Raw genomic sequence first — 24,793 nt, 5'->3', positions numbered from 1 at the left:
CAGCCTCAGAAAATCAAGCATGCCAATCAAGACCATGCCAATCAAGGTCTTCTTGATTCTCTTTACCAATTTGAGGGCAGGGATAACGGAGTGGTAATGTGACCCACGTCTGGTCAATGAGATATAAAGGCAAGTCTTCTGTAGGCTTTGAGGAAAAATCATCTTCTCTGACAAAAAGGAGGAAAAAGGTACCAGGAAGATTCCTTTGCTCCTGGCATCCCATCTTCTTGTTTTTTTTGTTTGTTTGTTTGTTTTGTTTTTTTGAGACAGAGTCTCACTCTGTCCCCCAGGCTGAAGTGCAGTGGCGCGATCTCAGCTCACTGCAAGCTCCACCTCCCGAGTTCACACCATTCTCCCTCCTCAGCCTCCCGAGCAGCTGGGACTACAGGCGCCCATCACCACGCCAGGCTAATTTTTTTGTATTTTTAGTAGAGACGGGGTTTCACCGTGTTAGCCAGGATAGTCTCAATCTCCTGACCTCGTGATCTGCCCGCCTTGGCCTCCCAAAGTGCTGGGATTACAGGCGTGAGCCACTGCTCCCGGCCTCTTTCTTTCTTTCTTTCTTTCTTTTTTAAGACAGAGTTTCGCTCTTGTTGCCCAGGATGGAGTGCAATGGCGCGATCTCGGCTCACCACAACCCCCACCTCCCGGATTCAAGCGATTCTCGTGCCTTGGCCTCCCAAATAGCTGGAATTACAGGCATGTACCACTACGCCCGGCTAATTTTTGTATTATTAGTAGAGACAGGATTTCACCATGTTGACCAGGCTGGTCTTGAACTCCCGATCTCAGGTGATCCGCCTGCCTCGGCCTCCCAAAGTGCTAGGATTACAGGTGTGAGCCACCGCGCCAGGACTATTTTTTCTCTATTGAAATGCCTTTGTGCCTTTACTGAAAATCAGTTGGCCATCTACTGTGGCTCTATTTCTGGACTCTTGGACTCTCATTCTGTTCCATTGGTCTATACGTCTAAACTTCATTCAGCAGCACAGTCTTTTTGTATTTTTAGTAGAGACTGGTTTCACCATGTTGGCTAGGCTGGTCTCAAACTCCTGACCTCATGTGATCCACCTGCCTCAGCCTCTCAAAGCGTTGGAATTACAGGCCTTAGCCACCGCGCCTGGCCCAGCAATGCAGTCTTGATTACTGGATAGTAGCAGTCTTGAAATATTAGTCCTCCAGGTTTGTTCTTTTTTCCAGAATTGTTAGTTTCTTTGCTTTTGCATATAAATTTTAGAATCAGTCTATCAAGTTTTTTAAAAATTCGTGCTGAGATTTTGAGCGAGAGAGCCTTGGGTCTATAGATCTATCAAATCTGTAGAATCTATAGGTTAGTTTGAGATTGGTTTGAGAAAATTGACATCTTAACAATATCAAGTCTTCTGACTCATGAACGCAGTATGTCACTTCACTGATGTAGGTCTTTGATTTATTAGTGTTTTGTAGTTTTCAACACAGATCCTACACATATTTTGTTAGATTTACGCTTAAGTTTTTCACGTTTTTAGTAAATGATACTTTTAAAAACTTTCAATTCATTGCTGATATGTAGAAATTTGATTGCTATTTGATTTGTAGGTTTACCTTGTAATATTTGAAATTTGGCTTATAGATTGACCTTGTAATAAACCTTGCTAAGCTCACTTATTCTAGTAGCTCTTTTGTAGATCTTTTTGAGATTTTTTTTACATACGAAATTGTGAAAGAATAGAGATGGATTTATTTTTCCTTCTGGCTTGAATTGCAAGAACAATATAACATTTAAATAACATTTTGAAAAACAGCCAAGATCCTACCATATTAATATTTAATTTTTGTCAGCTTACTAATTTTATGTAGTTTAATACTTTATATGTGGATAGAATTGTGGATCCTGCTTTATTTTATTTTATTTTTTTAAGATATGGTCTCACTCTGTCACCTAGGCTGGAGTGCAGTGGAACAATTTCAGCTCACTGCAACTTCCACCTCCTGGGCACAGGTGGCCCTCCCACCTCAGCCTCCCGCATAATTGGGACTACAGGCATGCCCTACCACGCCCAGCTAATTTTGGTATTTTTTGTAGAGATGGTGTTTTGCTGTGTTGCCCAGGCTGGTCTCAAACTCCTGGGCTCAAGCGATCTGTCTGCCCCGCTTCCCAAAATGGTAGGATTACAGGTGTGAGCCACTGCACCTGACTGGTCCTGCTTTATTTTATGTTGGAAGCATTTCCTTGTGCCACATAAGGCACAGTAAATTCTTTTTTTATGCTTACATGATATGTCACTGAGTAGGTAGGCTGTAATCTGATTAACTATTACCTTAAAGTTGAGTGTTAAATTGTTTTCTATTTTTGGTCCATAAATATTACATACTGTGACCATGTCCTTTTTTCTTTTAAAAATTGTGTCCTTGGCCAGGTGCAGTGGCTCATGCCTATAATCCCAGCACTCTGAGAGGCTGAGATGGGAGGATCGCTTGAGCCCCCAGGAGTTTGAGACCAGCCTGGGCAACATAGTACAACCCTATCTCTACAAAATATATAAGAAATTAGCCAGGCATAGTGGCACATGCCTGTAGTCCCAGCCACTCTGGAGGCTGAGGCAGAAGGGTCACTTGAACCCGGGAAGTCGAGGCTGCAGTAAGCTGTGATCACACCATTACACTTCAGCCTAGGGGACAGAGCAAGACTGTGTCTCAAAAATATATATGTACATATATTTTATATTTTTTTATATATGTATAATATATATATCTTTAAAGATAGATATATATATATATTTATACCTTTAACATTTCCTTTGTCAACCATGATCTCATTCCTTCTGGGGATGGAAATGAGTTGGGGTATTCTTTCAGAAAGGGCAGGTCTTCGGGAGTCCCTAAACGCCAGTCTAGATGAAGGCTTCCTCCTGAAGGCACCCAGCTGGGATGTCCATTAAGGAGTCTGGGTTGCTCCAGGCATAGCAAGTGGCATATAGTGAGTGTTTACCTGGAGGGACTCCTGAGAGTTGCCCATCGTGGGAGGCCCTGCCTGTCCTTAAAACGTAAAGTGGTGTTCACGGAGTTGATGCCTGCTTCCTTTCCTTGTGCCTCCTCACTCTGTTCTGGCAGATCCTCAGCAGGTGAAGCTTGCAGTGACCACATTGTAGCCTCACAAGCAGAGCCCTGATGGATCTGCTTTTGCCTCTGTATCCTATTTTCTTTTTCTTTCTTTTTTCTTTTTCTTTTCTTTTTTTTTTTTTTTTTTTTTTTTTTGAGAGAGAGTCTTGCTCAGTCAGTCGCCCAGCCTGGAGTGCAATGGTGTGATCTCGGCTCACTGCAACCTCCACCTCCCAGGTTCAAGTGATTCTCCTGCCTCAGCCTCCCAAGCAGCTGAGACCATAGGCGCACACCACCATACCTGGCTAATTTTTGTATTTTTAGTAGAGATGGGGTGTCACCATTTTGGCCAGGCTGGTCTTGAACTCCTGACCTCGTGATCCACCCGCCTTGGCCTCCCAAAGTGCTGGGATTACAGGCGTGAGCCACCACGCCCGACTCCTATTTTCTTTAGAATAGCTAATGCCCACTGTCCCTGGTACAAACAGACAAACAGTCACTTGGCCAGGTATACAGTAGCTGCCTGGGCTACCTGTGTGTTGTTCTATTTTTTTTTTTAATGGAGTTTCACTGTGTCACCCAGGCTGGAGTGCAGTGGTGCGATCTCACCTCACTGCAATCTCTGCTGCCTGGGTTCAAGCAATTCGTGTGCCTCAGCCTCCTGAGTAGCTGGGACTAAAGGTGTGTGCCACCTCACCTGGCTAATTTTTGTATTTTTGGTAGAGTCAGGGTTTCACCATGTTGGTCAGTCTGGTTTCAAACTCCTGACCTCAGGTGATCCGCCCACCTCGACCTCCCAAAGTGCTGGGATTACAGGCATGAGCTACCACACCCAGCCATGTGCATTGTTCTTTATGTGGCTCCGACAGCCTCTCTTGCCTGTTAGAATGGCTCCTTAGCCACTCTTTCCTCAGCCACCACTCCTGACTTACCCTTGCTGCGCTCTGGCTGTTAGCGTCTCCCTTACCGATAAGCAGATCTCCATACCTGAGCGGTGCCTGGGACTGCAAGCATCTGTTCCCTGTGCTCAGGGTGTGCATAAACAAATGGATGAGAAGCCTCTGTTTTGGTTTCTCCAGCCCAAGAGTTTTTGTTTTGTGAGCTCTCTTGTTAAACATAGTGGTCATCAGCAGTTCCTCAGCTTCTCTCTGATTTCTCCTATTCTTTTTGTGCACCAGGTTGTGGAGGAACCCGAGTGCAGGACAACAGCCTGCCTATTCTGTCTGGCTCATCTTTTCAGTTGACTTATACTCTTCCTGCTGTGGTCTGGCTTCTGCCACTTAACTGCCCTGCTGTCTGTCTCACTGAGCTTCGGTCCCCTGCCCTGGATTGAGCGTGTCCTCTGTCTGTGGGGCAGAGATGACATGGAATGGGAAACAACTGTTGGGTCTCACCAGAGACCAAGGGAAAGGGGTCACCTGCTCTGTGCCCTCCTTTGGGGAGGAACTGTGTGTTTGAGTTCCCAGGGGACTTTACACTTTGTCACTTCTCAGTGGCTTTATGTTCCTGAAGGAATGAGGTTTCTATCATGTATTGTGATTGAATCCAGAGCATATTAAGTTGATAATCCAGATGGTTCTCTCCACAGCTTTTCTCAAGTAAGGGGTTGCTTCTTGGGCTTCTCTCACTGATGTGTTCCAGCACAGCACAGTCAACAATTCAAGGGCTTGTTGGCCCTCCCTTTTAAGGCAGTCTCTTGGGAGACTGGGGTTGGGTTTTCTGCTATAAACTGATTAGCGTTTAGCCTGGGGTGTGGAGGTCACCTTCTAATTCTGGCTCTTAAGGGAAGGAGTGTAGGAGCCAAGTTCCTTAGTTGAGAGTATTGGGAACAGGAGGATCCTTAAATAACAGATGCTCAGAGCCACAGGCAGCCAGGCACCAGGGCAGCAAGTGGCCTGGATCATTTGCACAGTGCTCACAAGCTCAAGGCATCTCGGTTAGAGGAGGTGCAGCCTGCTCTGACCAGTCAGGTCCTGGGAATAATTGTCTTTGCACCTGAATTACGGCCTTGTATTGTACGCAAGTATAGATGTAACTGCCCTTTTACTTTTTGTAGGATATGGAACTTGGAACTCTGGGACAAATAGAGGCAAGTGTCATTCCTGCGATCACTGTCCTGTCCCTTGGGGTTGTTCTGGCTATGTTTCTCAGCTGCTGCCCCGCTTGACCAAGGTTGGGAGTGGGGAGGGGGCGTGTTTCTGGGGTTACCTACTCCTTAACAGGAGGCGCTCATCAGAATGGCCAGGGCCTCTCCAGCCTCAGTGGCTAGGGTCTTCTCTCTCTGTGACAGAAGATACCCTTGTATCTGTGTTTGTCTCTGTCTCTGCCTGCCTGCCCCCACCATCTGTCTGTCTCTGTCTCCCTCACTGCAGGCTACGAGGGCTATGGCTATGGCTATGGCTATGGCCAGGATAACACCACCAACTATGGGTATGGTATGGCCACTTCACACTCTTGGGAAATGCCTAGCTCTGACACAAATGCAAACACTAGTGCCTCGGGTAGCGCCAGTGCCGATTCCGTTTTATCCAGAATTAACCAGCGCTTAGATATGGTGCCGCATTTGGAGACAGACATGATGCAAGGAGGCGTGTACAGCTCAGGTGGAGAAAGGTGAGTGGACACCTGCCTAGGGGCTGAGGCTCTGCAGGGGTGGCTCCTGCCTGCTGCCCACTGCGTCTTCCTTTCTGAGTGCGCCTCTGTGTCTGCTTCCTCCCCGCTGCTTGGTGCTGCTGTGGCTCCCAGCGGGGTCCGTTGCACTTCCCATCTCTGACTTGTGTCTCCTCTCACCCACCCTCAACCCCTGCCGCACTACCTAGTGGTCAGCCTTTCCCCAGCTTGGAGTGGGAGGAACAAGCCCAGATTGGGCTGCCTTCACTGTGCCCTCAAAAACAGAGTGTTCGGTTGCCCCTCCCTCCAAGGACAGCCATTTGGAAGGAATTCTCTCGAGACTTTGCGTCCTGCTTGGTGTCAGGGCAGGACAGATGGAGTTTGGTGTGAAGGGTGGGACGAGCGTTTGGGGCTGATCACTGTGAGCTGGGCCACCCCCACGTAAGGGTCGGGGCAGGTGTGGGCATTTCCTGGTTACTCTCCTGTGCCTTACAAACATGTACCTGTTGGAAGCACTCTTGTGAGGAACTGCTGATGTCCTCATTTTGCAGGTGGGGATACAGAAGTGCAGGCAGGTCATACCCCGAAGGCACGCAGCAAGTACGTGGTGGGGCTGGGCCTGGCCTACCAGATCTGCCCTACTCCAGAGCATCATGCTGTGGGCGTTTGTCATTAACTGAACTGGACTTGGCCCAGGAGTGCTTGTGCCCAGTGCGAGGCTTCGGTGAGGAGGGCGGGTGTATCTTTAGCACAGGATAGAGTGGAGTTCCAGCTAACAGATGAGTGAGAGCCAAGAGTAAGGAGTCGCCTGGCTGAGCACTGGTAGGGCCAAGTGAGGCCCCAGGGCTGTGGTGGCAGGGTGTGGGACAGGCACAAGGGGACTTGATGCCATGGGCTCTGTAACTCCTGGCCCAACAGCTGCAGCACTCAGAGCTGAGGGCTTGGCACATGAGGCTTGGGCTTGCATTGCTGCTGTGCACCTTCTTACCACAGCCTGGAGCCTGGGATGGGGGTAAGCAGAGCAGTGGCAGCACCAACTGCTGCTCTTAGAGCTGCCAGTGCCTGTTGGTGGCCCAGGTTTAGGGAAGAGTGTGCAAGGGGAGCCCTTGTGCCTGTGAGGTGTGTGGGGTCCAGGCCTGTGGGGGCGTAGGCTTCGGGCTGCAGTCATTGTTAAAAGAGCTCTCTGCGGGCCGGGCGCGGTGGCTCAAGCCTGTAATCCCAGCACTTTGGGAGGCCGAGACGGGCGGATCACAAGGTCAGGAGATCGAGACCATCCTGGCTAACACGGTGAAACCCCGTCTCTACTAAAAAATACAAAAAAAAAAAACTAGCCGGGCGAGGTGGCGGGCGCCTGTAGTCCCAGCTACTTGGGAGGCTGAGGCAGGAGAATGGCGTAAACCTGGGAGGCGGAGCTTGCAGTGAGCTGAGATTCGGCCACTGCACTCCACCCTGGGCGACAGAGCAAGACTCCGTCTCAAAAAAAAAAAAAAAAAAAAAAAAAAGAGCTCTCTGCGGTGCCTTCTGTGTCCTGGGAGGAGGTCTGGCCTGCCTTCCCAGTTGCAATATAGGGTATGTAGAGTTTGGTGTCTGGCTCTAGGCTCCAGATCATGTAATACAGCTTTTTCTTGTCCCTGGGCAAGCTCTCAGTGTCTTTCCTGGGAAATACTCCCCCTTTTGTCTCAGTTGTTTTGGTAATGAGGGACTTTGCAGAGTTTGAAGGTTCCCCAGCCATGAGGGACAAGAACGGTGTTTCCCATGGGTGTCATCAGCCTCACTGGCTGCACATTCGTTGTGCTGGACCTGCCTGCAGCCTGCAGGGTGCTGGGGTGCTCAGCCTTGCCCCATGAGAAGCAGCCTTGGGCGTTGCGACTCCCACAGATGGTGCACATGTTCCCGAAGGGCTGTGGAGCAGTTCTGCCCCTCGTTGAGACTCACTGGACTACAGCATCCACCCCAGTTGTCGGTCCTCCTTAGGGTCCCCAAGCCAGTGTGTGGCTACATTCAAGTTTGGGGCAGTGGTGCCCCTACATCAGCTGAGAGGCTGGAACTTTTTAATTGGCATTTCTGAACATTGAGCCTCCCCACCAGGGCAGGGTGGGTGCTGGACTGGGAGATTGTGGGGAGGGCAGGAGCAGTCGCCTGGAGGTGAGCGATCCTGAGGGACTCCACCTGATACTCACTCCATGCCTCTGCAGGTATGACTCCTATGAGTCCTGTGACTCAAGGGCCGTCCTGAGTGAGCGCGACCTGTACCGGTCAGGCTATGACTACAGCGAGCTTGACCCTGAGATGGAAATGGCCTATGAGGGCCAATACGATGCCTACCGCGACCAGTTCCGCATGCGTGGCAACGACACCTTCGGTCCCAGGGCGCAGGGCTGGGCCCGGGATGCCCGGAGCGGCCGGCCGATGGCCTCAGGCTATGGGCGCATGTGGGAAGACCCCATGGGGGCCCGGGGCCAGTGCATGTCTGGTGCCTCTCGGCTGCCCTCCCTCTTCTCCCAGAACATCATCCCCGAGTATGGCATGTTCCAGGGCATGCGAGGCGGGGGCGCCTTCCCAGGCGGCTCCCGCTTTGGCTTCGGGTTTGGCAATGGCATGAAGCAGATGAGGCGGACCTGGAAGACTTGGACCACAGCTGACTTCCGGGTGAGTGGAGGTGGCCTTCCTCTCTGGGAAGCTTAGTTCCCACTGGGGCAGAGCTAAAGGCCGGGAGCCACGCACCCTGACACAGCTTCCCCCGCTTATGACCCAGACCAAGAAGAAGAAGAGAAAACAGGGCGGCAGTCCTGATGAGCCGGATAGCAAAGCCACCCGCACGGACTGCTCGGACAACAGTGACTCAGACAATGGTGAGCTAGCTGGGTGGTACTGGGTGGCTACCCTCTGCCTCCGGGGGCTCCTGGGCTGAGCTTTACCTTCTTTTCTCTTTCAGATGAGGGCACCGAGGGGGAAGCCACAGAGGGCCTTGAAGGCACTGAGGCTGTGGAGAAGGGCTCCAGAGTGGTAAGTGGCTCTGGCTGGGCATTTTCTGTCTGCAGGAGGGGCAAGCTGGCCTGAAGAGTGGTGCTGTCCCTGGGGGCCAGAGGCAGTGCTGTGTCAGCTCTGTGTGCATGGTGACCAGCATGGGGAGGCAATGTGGTCTGGCAGAAAGCACAGGCTGCCTAGCTGGAGGCACAGTTTCTTTGCTGGAAAATGGGACCAGCCCCCTGTGCACCAGGTAGTGAGAGGATGTGAGGTTTCTGGCACGTAGCTGGGCCTTGTCATTTAAAGCCATTGTAAATAACTGGGCTACTCTGGGCCACCCTGCTTATGGGATAGCCCTTCTCTGTCTATGGAGCAAGCAGCTGTTTTACTATATACCGTTGCTCTAATAAACTTTGGTTGCTTTAAAAAAAAAAAACACCTGTTTTAAAGTTGGAATTTGAAATTGTTAGGACGGAGAGGACGAGGAGGGAAAAGAGGATGGGAGAGAAGAAGGCAAAGAGGATTCAGAGAAGGGTGAGTTTTCCTGGGGTGCCTGGTGCTAGGGCGGCTCTTCCAGGGGCTCACAGTGGGAGGGACCCAGCTGAGGGCAGGGTTGTGGAAGACATGCAGCCAGTTGGGGACCTCCCTTGTGGGCCCGGGTGTACGCTGGCAGGGGGCTTTCTTTTGCCACCTCCACCCCCTTCCCACTCTTCCTCCTCCTTCCCAGGCGGAGGCTGTGGATGGTGGTGACCCCTGCCTAGCACATTGGTTTTGCCTTCAGATGGGGGCAGCGAGTAAAAGTGTGGGGAACCCCAGGCACACCCCCTGCCCTCGGTCCCTCAGTAACGCGCAGTTCCGAGTCCTCAGTGGCTGGTGTCCGATCTGGGACCCTCGGTGCAGTTTTTACGGCTCTGGTGTGCGTGTCCTCTCCCTTAGCGCCTCTCCAGCCCCTGTTTGGGATTCCGTGTCCCCCCACCTGAGTGATGAGCGCCAGCAGGTACCTAACAGCAAATCCAGCGTCAGCCCACTGTTGCCGCGGTGCCCGGTTGGGGGTGGGCAGGGCCATGTGAGCAGCCTCCCTGCATCCCACCACCTATGAACATACGCCAGTGTCCCCACCAAGATACCCCCTCTTTGCTTTCCAGCCTCCTCCTGGCCCACTGCACAAAGAGCATGGGTATCCTGGAGAGTGGACGGGTCAGCACCTGGCCGCCACTCCTTGGGGCCTAGACCAAACCCACTCCCTGCACAGCCCAGGATACCCAGCCCTGCTCATGGCCAGAGGCCTTGCTTGGACAGCTATTCTCGATGGATCCACTGGAGTGGACAGCGGGTGATTCAACCAGAGGCCACAGGGCCTGCCCTGTCCTGGCAGAGCCAAATTGGTGACAATGCCCATCTGCTCCCACAGGGGCCCTGACCACTCAGGATGAGAATGGCCAGACCAAGCGCAAGTTACAGGCAGGCAAGAAGAGTCAGGACAAGCAGAAAAAGCGGCAGCGAGACCGCATGGTGGAAAGGTAACCGGCTTCCCTCCACCCCTCTGCCTCTGCCTCGCTGTGGGGCTGCCGCCAGGAGAGCAGGGCCATAGCTCTGCCAGCTCGCCGCCCTCTGGCCTCCCCTGGGAGCCGCCACCTGCTCGGCCGTGCATGGACCCTGCTTCCCGCCAGGCCCAGCTCCCAAGGCCTGACTCATCCCCTGCCCCTCTGCGGCCGCCTGGCGACCGCTGGCGTCTGTGGGCCGAGACCTGACACCGCTCGGCACCGTTGCTCAGAAGCTCCGGCGCTAGGTCACTCGGCGCACGAACCCCAAGGTGCACTGGGGGCCTGATGCCCCTGAGGGAGGGGGCCAGCTCATCAGAGACTCAAGGTCCAAGGCGCCTGTGCCGCCCCAGCTAGCTGCCAAGAGGCCACCGCCGTGCCCAGGAGAGATGGCAGCACCTGTGGGCTGTGGCAGCCTCGGGCCTGCCCTCTGCCCTGCCCACCGGCCCTGTCAGGCCGGGCCTGTCTGCGGCTGAGCCCTTCACGCCCCTTGGTCGGGTCTGTCTGCCCTCAGGGCTCCCGCACTGGCGCTTGCCTCCTCCGCCTCAGACTCTTGCTCTTGCTGGACCTTCCTCAGCCTCGCCGGCGCCCGGCCCCTGGGCTCTCCAGACAAAGCTGACCCCGTGGCCCAGATAAGGACGTCCGGCAGAGGTAGGGACCCGCCCCGAGGTCTCGGTGGCGGCTGGCCTCCTCCGCCCCTTGCCACGGCGGCCTGCTCCGGCCCAGGCCCCAGACCCCGGGCTTCTACTGTGGACACCAGGCCCAGACAGAGCACCTCGCCCAGGTGACTCCAGGCTGCCCTCTGGCAGGCCGGGCGGGCGCCCTCCTTCCAGCTCAGACTGGTCTCTTCTTGGAAGAGGAAGATGAGGCAGCAGGTGCCCAGGCCTGCTGCCTCCCATCCCTCCCGACACCACCCCCAAGCATTCTGAGCAGAGGATGGGCTGGGCCTTTGAGTTCCCCAGATCCCAGAAGGAAGATGCAGCACCTTTTCGGGCCCTGCCTCGGGACTGCGTACTCCACTCTGCACCTCAGGGCCACCTGGCTCACGCCAGGGCATCCTTCCTTCCGGTCCCCACCTGGGCCAAGTGCACACGCTCCTGCCCAGCCTTGGTAGCGAGGCCCTCCAGCAACTTTCCAGCGACTCGTTGCCTGTTGCAGCAGCTGCTGTCTCAGGCTTCAGCCTCCTGCCTGTGGGAAGGAAGAGCTCCTCCCCTGTCCCCTACGTTGCAGTAACTGCAGCCTGCAGACTTTCTGGCCCTTTCTACTCCCGACCCCACTGGTCCCAGCGTGTCCCTCTGCTGGGACCGTACTTCAGAGGCCCATGAGCAAGGCCTGTTTCAGGGCTTGTGTCTGGGTTGGGTGACGCGGCAGCACTATACCCTGGGACACTTGCAGCCTCAGCCCCTCGTTTCCTTCCTGTGGCAGGATCCAGTTTGTGTGTTCTCTCTGCAAATACCGGACCTTCTATGAGGATGAGATGGCCAGCCATCTTGACAGCAAGTTCCACAAGGAACACTTCAAGTACGTAGGCACCAAGCTCCCTAAGCAGACGGCTGACTTTCTGCAGGTGAGCCTTGGAGTAACACAGCCGCTCTTAGTTTCTTGGACCTCTGAGAACATAAAGCGGCCCACACGAACTTTCATATTCCTTGCAGGAGTACGTCACCAACAAGACCAAGAAGACAGAGGAGCTCCGAAAAACTGTGGAGGACCTTGATGGCCTCATCCAGCAAATCTACAGAGACCAGGATCTGACCCAGGGTGAGGAGATTTCCAGCCCGCTCCCACCAGGCGAGGCCTCAGCCTGCCCTCCTGATTCTCAGTGCAGGGTCAGGACACCCTTCTGTTCTCCCAGGGAAGGTCAGGAGAACAGCCTCGGCTCAGGCCCAGGTGGAAGTGGCAGGGCAAGTTGAGGAGGAGCTGGTGTGGTTTTTTTCCTCAAACACCTGGGTCTATCTTAGGCACCTGGGCCCAGTGATGACTCCCTCCTCCCCACTACAGAAATTGCCATGGAGCATTTTGTGAAGAAGGTAGAGGCAGCCCATTGTGCAGCCTGCGACCTCTTCATTCCCATGCAGTTTGGGATCATCCAGAAGCACCTGAAGACCATGGATCACAACCGGAACCGCAGGGTGAGTGGCCACAGTGCTCTCCCTCTGTCCTGTGGGTAGATTGAGGCCTCTGGGGAGGTTGTGCAGTTAGAACGTCTGTCTACCCGTGAGGGAGTGCAGTGGAGGCAGGAGGAAGTGAATGACGTTTCCAGCCCAGTGCAGGCAGCACGGCTACAGAGAGAGGGTGGGAGACGGGGACTCTGCCTGGGAGAAGGTGACGTATTCTGTGGGATATGGGGGCCTCTATGTTCATAAGGCCAGCGCCAGATGAGGTTCCGAAACCAGATGGAGATGATGCAGTGCAAGTGTTGCTGGAGGAGGGGGTTGGGCTCGAGGCTCAGGAGACCTGTGCTGAGAGGCCTGGGCTTGTTCCTGTAGGCAGTCAAGTTTTAAGTATGGGATTAACAGGATTAGAGTTGGTGTTGAACTAGAGACTTCAGGCCTGCACCTAGGTGGGGCGGTGGGGGCCAAGGAGGAGCTGCTGCAGTCTCCTGACGAGAGGGGACCCCACCTTGGGAGTGAAGGGGAGAAGAGCAGTTGAAGGAAGGGAGCCGGAGGCTGGCATGTGGGAGTGAGCAGGAGCCTGGGGTGACTCTGGTTTCTGACTTGGGGAACTGGGAGGACAGTGGTGCTGCTGAGATTGTCAGGGAGCAGGGAGCTGTGGGGAAGTGTGTTGTGGGGCATGGAGAACATAAGGCAAGAGAATGAGCAAATTCTGTCTCATTTTCCAGCGTAGCTCCAGTGCCTAGCACAGAGGCCAAAGTAGGTCTATTTTGATTGAATGGATGACGTGCTGGGTTGGAGGTGGGGGTGAAGGGGCTGTGTATTGGCAGACAGCAAAGAGGCCCAGGACCAGGTCTGGGCCAAAGAGGTGCTTGGCTGTCTTCACCCTGGAGGAGGGTGGTGGGGTTTATGAACAGATGTTAGCATCCAGCGTGAGCATGGGAAGCAGCATTTCTCCACCTTTTCCCATGCTCATCACAATGCCCCTCTGGTCTTTTTCAATAGGATGATTCTGAATGGTGGACAGTGTCAGGGGTCTCTCTGGCTTGGGTGGTTGCAGAGACTCAGGATTGGGAAATGCCACCAAGAGTTCTGGGAAGAAAAGGAAAATGTGAATTGGCTTTGGCAACAGAAGCTTTAGGGAACTTGCCAAAAACAGATTCCTGTGCTAGGAACTCGTAGGGGTTAGAAGACTGCATAGTCTGGAAACTACATGTCATTAATAAAAGTTGGAAAATCCGGCTGGGCGTGGTGGCTCACGCGTGTAATCCCAGCACTTTGGGAGGCCAAGGTAGACAGATCACGAGGTCAAGAGATGGAGACCTTCCTAGCCAACATGGTGAAACCCCATCTGTACTAAAAATACAAAAATTAGCTGGGCGTGATGGCGGGCAACTGTAATCCTAGCTACTTAGGAGGCTGACGCAGAAGAATCACTTGAACCCAGGAGGCAGAGGTTGCAGTGAGCCAAGATTGTGCCAGTGCACTCTAGCCTGGTGACAGAGCGAGACTCATCACAAAAAAAAAAAAAACGCTGGACGCAGTAGCTTCTACCTGTAATCCCAGGGCTTTGGGAGGCCGAGGCGGGCAGATCTCGAGGTCAGGAGATCGAGACCATCCTGGCTAACACAGTGAAACCCCATCTCTACTAAAAATAGAAAAAAATTAGCTGGGTGTGGTGGCGGGCGCCTGTAGTCCCAGCTACTCGGGATGCTGAGGTGGGAGAATGGTGTGAACCCAGGAGACAGAGCTTGCAGTAAGCCGAGATCGCGCCACTGCACTTCAGCCTGGGAGACAGAGCGAGACTCTGTCTCAAAAAAACAAGTTGGAAAATACAGGGCAGGTGATAGCAAAATATAAGCTCAAAATTGATCCTAGGGCCGGGCGCGGTGGCTCGTGCTTGTAATCCCAGCACTGTGGGAGGCCGAGGCAGGTGGATCTTGAGGTCAGGAGATCCAGACCATCTTGGCTAACACAGTGAAACCCCATCTCTACTAAAAATACAAAAAATTAGCTGGGCGTGGTGGCGGCGCCTGTAGTCCCAGCTACTCGGGAGGCTGAGGCAGGAGAATGGCGTGAACCCGAGAGGCGGAGCTTCCTGTGAGCTGAGATCGCACCACTGCACTCCAGCCTGGGCGACAGAGCGAGGCTCTGTCTCAAAAAATAAATAAATAAAAATAAAAACATAAAATAATATTAGTTCTAATAGTTTTTAGTGGATTTCTTTTTTTGTTTGTTTTTGTTTTTTTGAGACAGAGTCTCGCTCTGTTGCCCAGGCTGGAGTGCGCGATCTCAGCTCACTGCAAGCTGCGCCTCCTGGGTCCACGCCATTCTCCTGCCTCAGCCTCCCGAGTAGCTGGGTCTACAGGCGCCCGCCACCACACCTGGCTAGTTGTTTTGTATTTTTAGTAGAGACCGGGTTTCACCATGTTAGCTAGGATGGTCTCAATCTCCTGCTGGTGATCCGCCCGCCTCGGCCTCCCAAAGTGCTGGGATTACAGGTGTGAGCCACTGTGCCCAACCTAGTTTTTAGTGGATTTCTTAGGGGTTTCTTTGTACAACATCAGTCATCTGCAAATAGAGTTCATTTTACTTGTCCTTTCCAATCTAGATTCATTTTATTTCTTTTTCTTACCTAATTGCCCTGGTTAGAACCTCCCATACAGTATTGAAAAGAAGTGGTGAGAATGGATGTCCTCGTCTTCTTTCTGATCTTACAGGGAAAGCACTAGTCTTTACCATTAAGTGTGATGTCAGCTGTGGGTTTTTCATAGGTGCCCTTGACTGAGTTGAGGAAGTTTCATTCTAGTCCTGTTTTATTAAGTGTTTTATCTTAAAATGGTATTGGATTTTGTCAGATGCTTTTTCTGCCTCTGTTGAGGTGATCATGTGACTTTTGTCTCTGATTCTGTTGTTACAGTATGTTACATTCTTTTATTTGGATATAAAACTTCCTTGCATCTCTGGGATATATCCTGCTTGGTCATAGTGTGTAATTATGTTTATATATTAGATTGGTTTGTGGGCATTTTGTTGAGAATTTTTGCATCTATATTCATGAAAGATAATAGTCTGTAGTGTTTTAGTGACATGGTTTGAGTATCAGGTTAATTAATACTGGCCTCATACAGTTAGTTGTCATTTTTCTTCCTGTTTTGGTTTCTTGGAAGAGTTTGTGAAGAACTAGTATACTAGTATTAATTCTTCAAGTGCTTGGGAGAATTTGCCTGTGAAGCCATCTAGGCCTGGCTTTTCTTTAACTACCTTTTTTTTTTTTTTCTTTTTTGAGACAGGGTCTCACTCTGTCGCCTAGGCTGGAGTGCAGTGGTATGATCTAGGCTCACTGCAACCTCCACCTCTCAGGCTCAGGCAACCCTCTCACCTCAGCATCCTAAGTAGCTAGGACTAAAAGCATGTGCGTCATCATGCCCGGCTAGTTTTGGTAGTTTTTTGTAGAGATGTGATTTTGTCATGTTGCCCAGGCTGGTATCAAATTCCTGGACTCAAGCGATCTGCCTGCCTTGGCCTCCCAAAGTGCTGGGACTATAGGCGTGAGCCACTGTGCCCAGCCTGTTTTTTTTAATATATTTTTAATATTATTAGTTTTTTTATATTATTAATATAGCTTTTTTATATTATTAATAATTCAGTTTCCACTTGTTATAGGGTATATTCAGATATTCTGGGTTTTTTTTTTTGAGACGGAGTCTTGCTCTGTCGCCCAGACTGGAGTGCAGTGGCCAGATCTCAGCTCACTGCAAGCTCCGCCTCCCGGGTTCCCGCCATTCTCCTGCCTCAGCGAAACACGGGGTTTCGCCGTGTTAGCCAGGATGGTCTCGATCTCCTGACCTTGTGATCCGCCCGTCTCGGCCTCCCAAAGTGCTGGGATTACAGGCTTGAGCCACCGCGCCCGGCCGGTTTTTTTTTTTTTTTTGAGACGGAGTCTTGTTCTGTCCCCCAGGCTGGAGTGCAGTGGCTCGATCTTGGCTCACTGCAAGCTCCGCCTCCCGGGTTCACGCCATTCTCCTGCCTCAGCCTCCGGAGTAGCTGGGACTACAGGCGCCCGCCACCGTGCCCGGCTAACTTTTTGTATTTTTAGTAGAGACGGTTTCACCGTGGTCTCGATCTCCTGATCTTGTGATCCGCCTGCCTCGGCCTCCCAAAGTGTTGGAGTGCTGGGATTACAGGCGTGAGCCACCGTGCCCGGACTGGGGTTTTTTTAATAGTCATTTTTAGTAATTTGTGTCTGTCTAGAAAGTTTCCTTTTTTTATTTGAAAAAAAAAAAAAGAGACAGGGTCTCACCACTACAGGCATGAGTCACCACACCCCGCTGAGAAGTCAGCTTTTAACCTAATATTGGGGTTTCCTCATGATGATTTGTCTTGCTGCTTTCAAGATTTTTCCCTTGTCTTTGACTCTTGGCACCTTTATTATGTCTTTGTGCATCTCTCTGTGTTTATTCTACTTGGAGTTTGTTGGACTGCTTTTTTTTTTCTTTTTTTTTTTTTCTTTTTTTTAAGACAGAGTCTTCCTCTGTCGCCAGGCTGGAGTGCAATGGCACAATCTCGGCTCACTGCAACCTCCGCCTCCCAGGTTCAAGTGATTCCCCTGCCTCTGCCTCCTAAGTAGCTGGGATTACAGGTGCACACCACCATGTCCGGCTAATTGTTTGTATTTTAGTACAGATGGGGTTTCACCATCTTGGCCAGGATGGTGTCAATCTCCTGACCTTGTGATCTGCCCACCTCAGCCTCCCAAAGTGCTGGGATTACAGGCATGAGCCAGCACCCCTGGCCTAAGCTGCTTTGATGTATAGATTACAGTTTTCATCAGCCTTCCGAAGCTTTCAGCCATTGTTTCTTCAAGTATTTTGCTTTCCTACTCCTTTCTCTTTTTCCTCTTCTGATGCTCATTACCCGTATGTTGGATCACTTAATAGTGTGCCATGGTTGTCTGAGACTCTGTTCATTTTTCCTCACCTTTTTCTCTCTGTTCTGCAGATTGTATAATCTCTTTCAATCCATAAGTTCACTAATTCTTTTTCTTTTTGATCCACCCGCCTCGGCCTCCCAAAGTGCTGGGATTACAGGTGTGAACCACCACGCTCGGCCAAGTTCACTAATTCTTTTTTTTTTTTTTTTAATTAAAAAAATTTTTTTTTGAGACGGAGTCTAGCTCTGTCGCCCAGGCTGGAGTGCAGTGGCACGATCTCGGCTCACTCACTGCAAGCTCTGCCTCCTGGGTTCATGCCATTTTCCTGCCTCAGCCTCCCAAGTAGCTGGGACTACAGGCGCCCGCCACCACACCCGGCTAATTTTTTTATTTTTAGTAGAGACAGGGTTTCACGGTGTTAGCCAGGATGGTCTTGATCACCTGACCTCGCCCACCTCAGCCTCCCAAAGTGCTGGGATTACAGGTGGGAGCCACCGCACCCGGCCGAAGTTCACTAATCTTTAAATTCAAAACTGTTGAGTCCTTCAAATGGATTTTTGGTGTCTGTTATTGTACTTTTCAGCTCTAAGATTTAATATGTTATTATTATAATTTCTCTCTCTGTGTTTGAATTGTTTCATGAGACAGTGTCATCATACCTTCTACTTGAGTTTTCTTTAAACATATTGATTATTGCTACTTTGAAGTCTTTGTTGAAGTTGACATCTGGTCACTGTCATAGGAAGTTTCTATTGTCTGCTTTTTTATCTGTGCCTGGGTCAGAGTTTCCTTTGGATGTCTCATAATTTTTCACTAATTCTTTTTTTTTTTTGAGATGGAGTCTTGCTCTGTTGCCCAGGCTGGAGTGCAGTAGTGCGACCTTGGCTTACTGCAACCTCCACCTCTCAGGTTCAAGCAATTCTCCTGCCTTAGCCTCCCAAACAGCTGGGATTATAGGCATGTGCTACCACGCCCGGCTAATTTTTGTATTCTTAGTAGAGACGGGGTTTCACCATGTTGGTCAGGCTGGTCTCGAACTCTTGACCTTGTGAGCCACCCACCTCAGCCTCCCAAAGTGCTAGGATTACTGGCGTCAGCCACTACGCCAGGCCCAACAGGGATGGTTTTTGAGGTTGTTGTTTTGAGATTTATTCTGAACCCAGGGAGTCTGTTCTTAGCTATTTTACTAGTCCTGGTCCTCTCTGGTAACCTAGTTGGCCTATGGGTTAGCTAATATCACTATCAAATCTAGCAGTCTTTCTTTTTTATGGCTGTGTAGTTGGGGCGGGGGGAGAACAAAGCTATCAGTGTTTAACCCCAATAAATACTCAGAAAGGAAAAAAAAAAGTCCTTTTAACTTTTTTTCTCCCTAGTTTCCTTTGTTTTTGAGAGAGTCCCTAGTCTTGCACTTTCCAACACTCTTGCCAATGAAGTCAGTTCCTTTGAGATTGGGAGTTTACTGATTTAAGGCCCTGTTCTTACTCTGGGCAGAATCTCTGAGCTGAAGTTCTGTGGATGGAGACAATGGAGTACCTCTCTCTGAGTGACTCTGCCACTTTAGGAGAGACATGGGAGGAGGTACAGTGGGCTGTAGGCCTCCGGTCTTGGTTTGCCTTTCCTGTCATAGAACCTCCGCTTTATGAACAAACCATGGGTATGTGAGCCCTCATATTCTTAGTGTGCCATGCCCAGGGTCAAGCCTCCATTCGTGTGTGTGGCTGGGTAGAAGATAGGAACCGTTCCCTCTCAGCTATACTTGTCCAGAACTTCATCTCAGCAATAGGTAGCTGAGGGCGAGATGAGCGATACTGACATCCGGCTGGGTATAGTGGCTCACGCCTGTAATCCCAGCACTTTGGGAGGCCAAAGTGGGCAGATCACCTGAGGTCAGGAGTTCAAGATCAGCCTGGACAACATTGTGAAACCCTATCTCTACTAAAAATACAAAAATTAGCTGGACTTGGTGGCAGGCACTTGTAATCCCAGCTACTCGGAAGGCTGAGGCAGGAGAATTGCTTGAACCTGGAAAGTAGAGGTTGCAGTGAGCTGAGATCACACCATTGCACTCCAGCTTGGGCAACCAAGAGTGCAACTCCATCTCAAAAAATACAAAAAAACAAAAAAACAAAAAACCTATGCTGACGTTCTGTTCCTCCTGGGAAGATATCATACCCCTCAACTGAGATGAGCCGGGTAGATGCGGGAGACCTGTCTTCTTGGCTGTACCGTCTGGAGTGGAGTTTCCATCACATTAAACTGGGGGAGGCAGGAATGCAATAGGTCGTGTTTCAGACATCACAACTCTTCATTCTTCTTACTGAGTTTTAGTAGCTTTTCCTTGTTAAATCTTTCTCATTTGCTGTATGTCCTTAGGAACATTTTCAGAGACTTTAAATCGTAGTTTTTTAATACTTTCCATTAGTTTCACTAGGTAGTAGTTCCAGGGAACTCCTCAGACTGCTATGCTAGAAGTCTGTCCTCTCAAATTAATATTTAGGAAGCTTCTTAAACCTTAATTCCAAAACACTGATAAAGATGATACCAAAATGAAACTGTAGATTAGTTTACTATTATTAAAGATATGAAAGTAGGCTGGATATAGTGACTTACACCTGTAATCCCAGCACTTTGGGAGACTGAGGTGGAGGATCATTTGAGCCCAGGAGTTCAAGACCAGCCTGGGCAATATAGTGAGACCCTGGGTCTATAAAAGTAAAAATAAAAAAATTAGCCAGGTACTGGGGCATGTGGTCCCAGCTACTTGGGAGGCTGAGATGGGAGGATTGCCTGAGCCCAGGAGGTTGAGGCTGCAATGAGCTGTGCATGCCACTGCATTCCAGCCGGGGCAACAGAGCAAGACTCTGACTCAAAAAAATAAATAAAGTGCTAAGTAAAATATTAGTAATTATCAATCTAGTAGTGATCCCTATGTAAGACACATTATAAGTAAGGTTTGTTTGGAGAGATGGTTCCATAAGAAAACTAGCAACACTTACTGTGTGCGGTGGCTCATGCCTGTAATCCCAGCACTTTGGGAGGCCGAGGCGGGCAGATCATGAGGTCAGGAGATTGAGACCATCCTGGCTAACACACTGAAACCCCGTCTCTACTAAAAATACAAAAAATTAGCCAGGCGTAGTGGTGGGCGCCTGTAGTCCCAGCTACTCGGGAGGCTGAGGCAGGAGAATGGCGTGAACCCGGGAGGGAGAGCTTGCAGTGAGCCGAGATCGCGCCACTGCACTCCAGCCTGGGTGACAGAGCGAGACTCTGTGTCAAAAAGAAAAAGAAATCTAGCAACATTATTGGTATAATGCAAACTCTTTTCTCTTCATGTGCAAATAGTGAGATTATGCTCTTAGAAAAGCTGAATGATCCCACCAAAATGTTCTTAGAATTTATAGAATTTGGTAAGGGGATGGGATTCAAAACCACCAAAATGTTCTTAGAATTTATAGAATTTGGTAAGGGGATGGGATTCAAAATAGCATACAAAAAGTAATAGTGTTTCTCTATTCTAGTACTAACCAGTTAGAAATTTAAATGGAAAAAAAAAAAACTACTTAAAATAACCACACAATGTATGAAATAGCTAAGAATAGAGATTTAAGAAGAAAGACTTGAGGGCCAGGCACGGTGGCTCACGCCTGTAATTCCAGCACTTTGGGAAGCTGAGATGGGTCGATTGCCTGAGGTCAGGAGTTTGAGACCAGCCTGGCCAACGTAGTAAAACCCGTCTCTACTAAAAATACAAAAAATTAGCTGGGCGTGGTGGTGGGTGCCTATAATCCCAGCTACTCAGGAGGCTGAGGCAGGGGAATCACTTGAACCGGGGAGGTGGAGGTCACAGTGAGCCGAGATTACACCATTGCACTCCAGCCTGGGCAACAAGAGCAAAACTCTGTCTCAAAGAAAAAAAAAGAAGAAGAAAGGCTTGAGATCTTTAAGAACTACAAATACTCCAAGGATATGAAATAAGACCTTAATGAATAGAGGAATGTTCTGTGTTCTTAAATGGGCGATTTTATTGTGAAACAAAACGAAAACCAGTTCTCTCCAAATTAATATAGACAGCACAATTCTAGTCAAAAATCTCAGTTGGGGAGTAGGACTGAATGAAATGAAATTATTTTAAAGTTTTACATTGTAGAATTCAGTCTAACAATAGTTGAGAGATTGATTTCAAAAATATTAAAACTACAAAGCTTCTGCAATTAAAAAACCAAAAAAGTGATATTAACACAGTAATGAAACAGTGGAACCATAATAGAGAGTCTAGCAAAAGATCCCGGTATGTTTCAGACTTAGTAATTTGTTGAAGTTAGCACAGATATCTTATCTGAAACCTTAGGGCCAGATGCCTCAGAATTCATTTTTGGGCTTCAGAAAGCCAATATGCAAGGCTGGACACAGTGGCTCACACCTGCAATCCCAGCACTTTGGGAAGCTGAGGTGGGAGAATTGCTTGAGCCCTGGAGCTCCTGACCATAGTGAGACCTCGTCTCTACAAAAAATAAAAAATTAGCCAAGCATGGTGGTGAGTGAGTACCTATAGTCCCAGCTACTCAAGAGGCTAGAGTGGGAAGATCACCCGAGCCCAGGAGTTTGAGGCTGCAGTTAGCCGTGATCACACAATGGCAGTGCAGGCTGGGCAACAGAGTGAGACCCCTATCTCTAAAATAAGAAGAAAGACAATATGGTATTAGCACTAACCTCTCCAAAAGGATCTGGGGAAAGTGCCTTGTAGATGAGTCATGAATAATTCTTCACATGACATATATATAAATGGAATAAATAAAAATGTAATGTCAGTTCATATTTAGCCACCAAAGGAATTTTGGGGGAAAACTTGTTTTCTAGAGCCTTTTGGATTTCCAGTTTATAGATAAGGGATTATAGAACTATATCCCAATTTGGTAGGGAAATAATGGTTTGTTTTGTACATTTCTGGAAAAGAAAATTTTGGACCCTCTACCTCATAACACATATAGATTGAGTTCATCCTTCATCTGAAAATCTGAAACACTCTGAAATCCAAAACTTTTTTTTTTTTAAGAGATTGAGTCTTGCCATGTTGTGCAGGATGGAGTGCAGTGGCTGGTCACAAGTGAAATCATTGCACACTATAGCCTTGAACTCCTGAACTCAAGCAATCCTCCTGCATCAGCCTCATGAGAGTAGCTGAGACTACAGGCACAAGCCACTGTGCCCAGTAAAATCTGACTTTTTCAGCACAGACATGACAAAGTAAATGCTCATTGAAGCATTTCAGATTTTGGGTTTTTTGGAGTAGGGATGCTCACCTGGTAAGTATAATGCAAATATTCCAAAATCTGAAAGACTTCTGGTCATAAGCACTTTGGATAAGGGATACTCAATCTGTATCAAATTCTAGAAAATTTGGCCAGGTGTGGTGGCTCATGCCTGTAATCCTAACACTTTGGGAAGCTGAGATGGGCGGAGGTCCTGAGCTCAGGAGCTCAAGACCAGCCTGAGCAACATAGGAAAACACTGTATCTACTAAAAATACAAAAAATTAGCTGGGTGTGGTGGTGCGTGCCTGTAGTCCCAGCTACTCAGGAGGCTGAGGCATGTGAATTGCCTAAACCCAGGAGGCGGAGGTTGCAGTGAGCTGAGAGCCCCTGCACTCCAGCTTGGGTGACAGAGCGAGACTGTCTAAAAAAAAAAAAAGAAAGAAAATTTAAATGTGAAAAAGAAAACCAAGATGAGAAAATAGTTAGAAAACTACAGACTCTGGGCGGGTGGTCCAGTGTGCTTACCAGAGCACTCAGTTGCCGGTGGACAGGGAAATGCCGTGGGAAGCAGCAGCACAGATTCTTCTGTCTTTCATCCACAGCAGAAATACCCCCACAGTGACAACATCCAGTGCTGATGGGCAGGCAGGAGGACCAGGTCACTGTTTTAACACAGGTGGAAGCAGCATGACTTGAAAATGTTCTGCAGTTAATTGGGCACTATCACTTTGAAACCAAACCTGGTTAGAATTAAAAGCACCAGCATGGAAGTGTACAGGTTTATTCTGGTGTTGCTGGGTTACTGTGGAGAAAATGTGGAAGCAATATAAATGTGCCTCAGTTGGGAGAATTTATGGTGTGGTCATCTGGGCATCGAGAGCCAGGAGGATAAAGTGTTGGCAAGTGAGAAAGAGTCACTGAGGAACGGTCTATAGTAGTATCCTAATTGTGTATCTTTAGTTTGTTATGAGCATGTATGATGTCTGTTAATATTTTCCTCCAGTAGTAGAGAAAACGTGCTAAGGAAAAAAAAAATGAAGATGGAGAGAGTAGAAGCAGCAAGTGAGAAGGCTTTCTGAAACATGTAAATGGAGTGGGCGGGACTCAGTGGGCTCTCCCACCCCGCCAAAAATATTCTCCTTTTAGCTTACGGTTTTTATAATGATCAAAGTGAGATTTGCCTGTACTCCCACCATGAGGAAATGGCCCCGCATACTGACGGAAATCCTTCCACACAAAATGGCTCTGGCATGCTTTGCAGACAGTACTGTATTATACACCTTTCTTATGCCATTGGAGAGATGAGCCCGATTTGAAGGGCTGCATGACGTTCGTTTGAATGTACAATTTATTTAACCTTTTCTGCACTGAGGAACGTTTAGGTGTTTTCCCATTTTTCACCACTACAATCAGTGTGCACGTATGTTTCCAATTCTTAAATTTAGGATAGGTTCTGGGAAGGGATTAATGAAACAGATTTTTACTTCTCATACATTCTGTCAAACTGCTTTCCAAAAAATATGGAAACAGTTGATCCTCCCACCAGCATAGAAGTGTCTCTTCAACCTTGCATGACTGGGAATAATTCTTCATTCTTGGAATTCTGTGGGTTAAAAAGACATGTTTGATTAAATATCTGTTCCTGCTTTTATACCCTCCCCGTTGGTCCCAAAGTGCTCCTTGCCTATTAGCCTAGTTGGCACCTTGTTATGGGTTGCACCTTTGGCTCTTAGTTTCTTTTTTTTTTTTTTTTTTTGAGACGGAGTCTCGCGCTGTGTCACCCAGGCTGGAGTGCAGTGGCACGATCTCGGCTCACTGCAAGCTCCGCCTCCCAGGTTCAGGCCATTCTCCTGCCTCAGCCTCCGAGTAGCTGGGACTACAGGCGCCCGCCACCACGCCCGGCTAGTTTTTTGTATTTTTAGTAGAGACGGGGTTTCACCATGTTAGCCAGGATGGTCTCGATCTCCTGACCTCGTGATCCGCTGGCTCTTAGTTTCTTAATTTGTTCACTGCTTATAGCTTTTTTGTAAGCAAATCAGATTTCTGTAATACAGCCGTAAAGATATATAGAGATCTATAGATCTGTATTTTTAATTACCTACAGTAAGTGTGGTGTGGAAGGAGAAGGAATTTGAACAAAGATCAGATAGGTTGTGGTTCCATGCTTGTAGAGTGGCCCTCCGTTGGTGGGGCTGCGCTCCGGGTGGAAGCGTGGGTGAAGGGGCAGGGGGGCGTCCCTCTAAACTGGCAGGGTCGGGGCGGGAACTTGTAGGGCACTCAGAGTAGCCTCTCCAG

At 49.5% G+C, this 24,793-nt stretch overlaps 1 protein-coding gene across 2 annotated transcripts in view; it reads left to right on the top strand.

Annotated features, from left to right (window-relative positions):
• Positions 1-24,793, top strand: part of AKAP8L (A-kinase anchoring protein 8 like) — a 36,202-nt gene that overhangs the window by 10,824 nt on the left and 585 nt on the right. The window contains exons 3-12 of one of the 2 annotated variants that reach the window (XM_025369001.1): positions 5,138-5,170; positions 5,454-5,511; positions 7,887-8,340; positions 8,447-8,543; positions 8,627-8,697; positions 9,129-9,192; positions 10,070-10,178; positions 11,625-11,766; positions 11,855-11,960; positions 12,201-12,331. In XM_025369001.1, coding sequence (XP_025224786.1) covers positions 5,138-5,170; positions 5,454-5,511; positions 7,887-8,340; positions 8,447-8,543; positions 8,627-8,697; positions 9,129-9,192; positions 10,070-10,178; positions 11,625-11,766; positions 11,855-11,960; positions 12,201-12,331 — 1,265 coding nt within the window. Of the gene's footprint in view, positions 1-5,137; positions 5,171-5,453; positions 5,695-7,886; positions 8,341-8,446; positions 8,544-8,626; positions 8,698-9,128; positions 9,193-10,069; positions 10,179-11,624; positions 11,767-11,854; positions 11,961-12,200; positions 12,332-24,793 lie in introns of both variants that reach the window. The other variant, XM_025369000.1, reaches the window with a different exon arrangement.

Source organism: Theropithecus gelada, chromosome 19 (assembly GCF_003255815.1).
Source record: "Theropithecus gelada isolate Dixy chromosome 19, Tgel_1.0, whole genome shotgun sequence".
NCBI lineage: Eukaryota > Metazoa > Chordata > Mammalia > Primates > Cercopithecidae > Theropithecus > Theropithecus gelada.
The sequence above is the reverse complement of the archived record's forward strand: the minus strand, read 5'-3'. Positions and strand labels throughout refer to the sequence as shown.